This window comes from Grammomys surdaster, unplaced genomic scaffold, assembly GCF_004785775.1.
Source record: "Grammomys surdaster isolate TR1022 unplaced genomic scaffold, NIH_TR_1.0 82672, whole genome shotgun sequence".
In the NCBI taxonomy this organism is placed as follows: Eukaryota; Metazoa; Chordata; class Mammalia; order Rodentia; family Muridae; genus Grammomys; species Grammomys surdaster.
The window spans coordinates 1-6,418 of record NW_021607089.1 but is presented as its reverse complement, the minus strand read 5'-3'; the positions used below and the strand labels follow the sequence as shown (position 1 = coordinate 6,418).

The window sequence follows — 6,418 nt, the reverse complement described above, 5'->3', positions numbered from 1 at the left end:
TTTCAACCAACTCCCCTCATCCCCATCCGCCCGCTGCTTGCACAAAGTCCCAGGCCGTGCTGTTTCCTGAACCAACCTTCACGACGGAGACAACAGCAATGTACAGCCGCAAAGGACTCTCGAAAAACTTTGAGGAAGACACACTTGTACAAAACGAAAACTAAACTGGGATTGCCTGGATGGCTCCTCGCGATGTCACAGTACCATGGACTACATATCCCAGAAGTCTGTGCGAAGGTGTTCCTAGAAATGAGTATTTTATTTACCTGGTTCTTACATTTCTTTCCTTTTCTCTATTGTCTTTACTATGGTACTTAGCCTATGTTAGAGCACTTGACTCTAATGTAGCCTCTGTCTTAATACTCAGTATTGCAAATAAATAATACTTGTCCCTCTGTACTGACACTCTGCATGAGACATACATGGATCAGATTCCTTCTCTTCAAAAATAGTTTTTATGTGACTATTGGGATCCATAGACTGCGGTAAGTTGCTCAGGGACACAAAGAGGGTATAGATCGTTTAACAAAGTTAAAACTTTCCAACGTTGTAAGAAATGCCGTTTTAGTGGGAGCTCTACTAGAATTTTACTGGTCTCAGTCTGGTTGCTCACAAACACAGGTACATATACACCTCTGGGTATGTTTTGTTGTCACTGTTGTTGTTACTTCCCCTGCTCTGATTACACATGGAGGGTCACAGCTCCTGAGATCACACTGGCCACTGGCCCGTTACTCATTGTGAGAATTCTCTCTGCAGACATCTGATCTGTCTTACACAATTTCCTTTCCCTTCTCTGATCTGCAAGTGTTTCTATGTGACAGTATTTTGAAAGTGAAACAACCTGCCTTGAACTTACCTCAGTTCTTCAAAATTAGGATGAAGAAACGATTATTTCTTTAAAACAAAAAACAGAAATATCAAATAAGTTTATTGGATTTTGACAATCAAATACACCATAATCTCTAACCTGGAAGCATCTGAGAGTTTCACTATCATCTATTTTTCAAAAAGACAATTCATTTCTCAACATGCCCATACTAGACAACATAGTAGACTTTAGTAGTCCCAAGATTCTCAAAGCTCAAAGTCTCTTAATGTCTAATTCAATCAGTTGCTAATCTCAAACTGCTTATGTGAGGGTAAAAATTAAAACAGCTCAGCAGAGATCACAAACAACTTGACAAAGACCGCAGGACGGCTTGCTGAGCTTGCTGAGAATAGCCATAATAAAAATATCAAGCCCCTCTAGGGACGAGGTGACCAGAAATGTACAAACAACCAAAGACATATTTTGACCAGTCTAAACATGCCCAAGTGAGTAATGGGCCACCTGGTGTTTATCCTAGAAGGTCTGAGGTTTCATGGTCAAAAATAGTGGGTCATCCAGCCTGTCAAAATGATTGCTTACGCAAAGTGCTGATGTTTGAAATATCCAATTATATGTAACCGCGCCAGAATTTCCCGCTTTTCCCTTCCCCCTTGTGCCTCCCCCTATAAAACTTCTAAACTTCCTGGGGTCTTCATCGAAATTCTCTCTCCTGCGTGGGATGAGTTTCGATCCAAGGGCCCTTGTTAGTAAACTGCCTTTTGCTATTTTGCATCAAGTCAGTCTCTCGTGTCTCCTTGGGTGTACACTGATCGGGACTTGAATTGGGGGCCTCTTTCTGGGTCCTTACACTTACAAGATTACTCCTTCAACATGCCATGGACCAGTGGAAACATGCCTATTACAAAGGAGAGAACATGGCACCGGACAAGGAAGGACTAGAACAAGTTCTATAGACATGGCTTGTGAGAACCTAAGTCCCATAGCATCACATGCACTGGGTCTGTGGATGCTGAAAGAATCATTTGGATGCCAAAGAACAGTGTCAACCTAAACTGGATCTGTGTGGGCTGAAGCACAGACAGCCCCTGTCTAGATGTTGCTAAGGTTCTAACATGAGTCTATGGTGGGGTTCCAAGTCCACTGAGCTGTCATCTACCTGCCGGTTTCATGAAGTGGCACCCCACAAAGATGTTGGGAGGGACATTATACACAGTATCAATTGAATGGTGAAGCATTTCTCTTGACATGGCTGCAAAGCTACATGCTGACCTACAGTTGTACCTCAGAGCCTCCACAACTAGTACAAGGTGGACAGTGCTGTTCAGTCCTCCTTCCATGTTGGGATAATGTCAGGCCCCAAGATGGTTCCCTTTGTCTCTGTGTGCTGACCCTGGAGAACTTTCCTAGAAGTGTAGTTTTGAGCAGGAAGCTTCCACAATGGGCTTTCAAATGTAATCAAAAATTCAAATGAAATTGCACTTCCACAAGAAAGAGACTTCCATGGATGTACTCTTGACTCAGAGCACAATTAATGTTGGCTCAGGACAAAGTACCAGGATGGCCCATATTGGAGTTAATCTCTATAACAAGTATAGGACATTTCACAATGTCTGTAACTTTAAAGGTATTAGAATGAGAATGGCACCCTACAGCCTCATACAATTGATGTTTGGGTCCTAGTTGGTGGGAAATATTTGGAAAGGATTGCGAGGTGTGACCTTGTCACAACACAATTGTCACTGAGGGTGGGGTTGAGGTTACACGGTAGCATGTGATTTCCAGTTATCAGTAGTGTGTCTCAGGTGTGGATCAAGATGTAAGCCGTGTGCTCCTGCTCTCGACCATGCCTGCCAGCTTGCAGAGGAATGACTGACTGCTCAGCTCTTCAACCACAAGCACAAAGTCAAACTGCTTTACATGTTGTCTCACCACATAATAAGACACGCCGGTTCTGTGATTTTCCAGTGGAGAAGAGAACAGTCTGCTCACCTCAGATCAGGCTGTAATGAAAAACACAGCAAGCATTCCACCCAAGACTCTATCACGAATCAAGACACAGCAAAGTCTCTGGCTTCGTGAATCACTGAGTTTACTGGGGCTGCTGACAGGCATTTGATTGAGGGATTAGCACAGGAATACAGGTGACTCAAGGCAGCATGTGACTGAATGCTGGGTAAGAACTCGGGAAAGTTGCATGCCTGCAGACCACTCTAAGTCTTGTGGGATGCTGCAGTGATAACAGGGGTCTCACCCCCTATAATCCTTACTGTCTATATCAGCTTCATCAGTGAGGCTCCTGTGAGTCTTGTAAAGAACTCTGAATTCCCCATGCTTGGTGTCAAGCTTTCTTTCTTAAGGTTAATGGGGCCCACCTCCAGAACGGGACGTTTTCTTAGAAGGGAAATTGCTGTTGGTCAAGTCACAAAGACATTCATGACTGAGGGAGCAATGAATGCTTCTATTCAGCACTGTTTACACTGTCGAAGGCCTACTCCAAAAGTGGGAAGACACACGTGTTTAGAGAGGGTACTCTTTCATTGATGACCACAAAATTCTCATAAGAAACGGTAACAGAGTTTTGTCTCCTGGGTGATTCATGACTTACCGTGTGAACAGTCAATAATTCTGGGTAACTGGGTTTTAAAATCACCTACATTGGGGTGACCTCATCAGATATTGGTGTCTAGAAGTGAGTTTCAGATACAATTATCTTCCTTACCGTACCTTACTTTGGAACAGGGTCTTTACATGAACCTGGTGGATGGTAGTCTGTATATTCCCCAAAGACCAATCTGGACATGAGGTAGTTAGTACTTAAATGACTGAGGTCCATCTAGTCCTGACTCCATTCATGTTCACTTGAACACTTCCCAGCCTTCTACTCTCCCTCCATAGTGACATCTGTTCATAAACCATGCTTTAAGGCGTGTAGGACAAGCGGCTTTCAGAATCAGCCTCTCCTTCCTGTCCCCGGACACCTTATTTCCAGTCCTAATTTCTCTCTACACTTTACATATTACATACTCGGTTACTTCCAAATACACTGTGTAGTACCCTCACTGAAGTTTCCCACTTTCCCCACTAACAGTTACTTCTTATGGGAATCCTCTCAGTTTGGGTATTTGTGTCTATATCACTGTTATACAGGACACTGTATCTTCACCGGTCGACCTATAACATCACATCACTGTCTGCTTTATTTAAAGACAGAAACAACCATTTCCTTAGCCATAACCAAGAGACCACTCTATCAAAAAATGTAGGGACACAAATGGGTCCCTGACAATCATCCCTCTTCAATTTGTAACTTTGTAGGTGTAGCAGAAGTCCCATGTGTTCATTAACATGTTCTCACTCCCAGGGTGGTCACTGTGGGACTTTATGCCTTTCAGGTTCTGTGCTCACACAGATTTTGCTGCCTCCTCTCTTACAATACTCTCTCAGGTTCAGATGGAACCACAACCGCTTTCAAATCTACAAAGAATAGCCTTTTAGTTTTAGCATGGTGGCACTCTAGAAACTCATTTCCACTGTTTTACTACTATAACCGCTCCTAGGGTTGAAAAAGACAGTATACATTTAGTTATCTCAGACACTTCTACTCATGAGGTCACAGGTTCCTGTCCTGGAACAGTGCCCCTGACTCTGAGAGAAAATAGATTTAGAAAAAGAAAAACAAACAAACAAGCAAACAAACAAGGCAGCTCAACTGATTCATAATGAGGGTAAAAAACCATCTGTCTAAAACTCTCCATAAAATTCCAACATCACACATTTACCAGGGCTACCTCTGTCATTCTGGAACTAAATATGACTTCAGTGCATTCTCTTAGATTTTCCTGGAGAGAGAAACATTACTGCCCATTCAGCCTAGGTGAGAACCAATGCAGACCATTGGTTTTACAAAAGGTGAAACGTGAGTTTATCAAGCACTTTACATGCCCAAGGGAAACATTATTGGAGGAGCTTGAGTGACACCACTGAGAAAAACGACAGTAACTATACCATGGCTCAGATCTCAGACCCACGTTATGAAATAATAACAGTTTTGTTTTATATCTATAGGTATAGTAGAAAGAGACTCATCAATCATACAATATTCATGCACACTATAGAACACACTGGTTGGGAGGATATAGCAAAGACAAGTGTCTACTGTTCTCTGATGACATCCTCTGTATTTGTACTGATGATGTAACATGTTGGTGCTGACATTCCAGACTCATTCACTTAATAGTCTACACTATAGATTGAGTTGGGTAAGGTTTGAAGGATTAGGAATGATTTTTCCACACTCCACACAGTCACAGAGTTTTATTCAGTATGAATTACTTGATGTCTTTTAAGGGCTGAAGAAGTATAAACTTTTTAAGACCTTTGCAGGCTTTCTCTCCAGTATGAACTGTCATGTGTCGAGTAAGGCTATAAACATTAACAAAGGCTTTGCCACATTCCACACACTTGTGTGGATTGTCTTCAGAGTGAATTGCTTGATGTCGTACAAGGCATGAGGATGAGGAAAAGCACCTAGGACACTTTTCACACTTGTAGGATTTCTCTCTAGTATGAACTGTCTTATGTCTCCTAAAGGATGAGTGATAACGGAAGGCTTTGTGACACTTTTCACACTTGTATGGTTTCTCACCAGTATGAATTGTTTGATGTTCCTGAAGACTTGCAGAACATGAAAACCTTTTTCCACATTCTTCACATTTGTAGGGATTGTCCTCAGAATGGAATGTTTGATGTCGTCTAAGGGATGAAGATGAGCAGAAACATCTCCCACAGTCTTCACACTTGTAAGGGTTGTCTTCAGAGTGAATTGTTTGATGTCTTCTAAGGCAGGAAGATGAGGAAAAACATCTCCTACACTCTCCACACTTATAAGGTTTCTCTCCAGTATGAACTGTCTTGTGTATCCTAAGGGCTGAGTGATAACGAAAGGCTTTATAACATTCTCCACACTTGTAGGGTTTCTCTCCAGTATAGATTTGTTCCTGATTCTGAAGGTGTAGAGCAGAAGAAAATCTTTTGACACATTCTTCATACTGGGAGGGATTTTCTCTACAATGAATTCTTTGATGCTGTTTGAGCATTGAAGGATAGTAAAACGATTTGCCACAGTCTTGACACTTGTAGGGTTTTTCATCAGTATGATTTTTCTGGTGTATAAAAAGTGACGAGCGAGTACTAAAGGCCTTACAACACTCTTCACACTCATAGGGTTTGTCTCCAGTATGAAGTCTCTGGTGTATGGAAAGTGCTTTATGAGAACTCAGGCCCTTACCACATTCTCCACACTTGTAGGGTTTCTCCCCTGCATGAATTCTTTGTTGATTAATAAGTAGTGATTTATAATTAGTGGTCTTGCTGTAGTAGTTAGGATCATTGGGTGTTATTCCTGTTGAGCCAAAGTTGAGATATGAACAAAAGTTAAGCAATAGTCTTTATACTTATATGGCTTACTTTTTAAAATGAAGACATTGACTCATATGTATTTAACCTTAAATAAAAATCTGCAGTATATTTCAATGCCAGGAAAATTCACAAATAGAGTTGGTGCAAAGAATGTGTACTTTTACTGGA

General features: G+C 41.7%; 1 protein-coding gene across 1 annotated transcript; it reads right to left on the bottom strand.

Moving 5' to 3' along the window:
- Positions 1-4,765: 4,765 nt before the first annotated feature.
- LOC114635296 (zinc finger protein 58-like) lies at positions 4,766-6,233 on the bottom strand (the record flags this gene model as incomplete). Its single annotated transcript, XM_028783952.1, has 1 exon — positions 4,766-6,233. A coding segment is annotated over one exon (1,073 nt), but the record flags the coding sequence as incomplete, so codon positions are not given.
- Between the last annotated feature and the right edge of the window lie 185 nt (positions 6,234-6,418).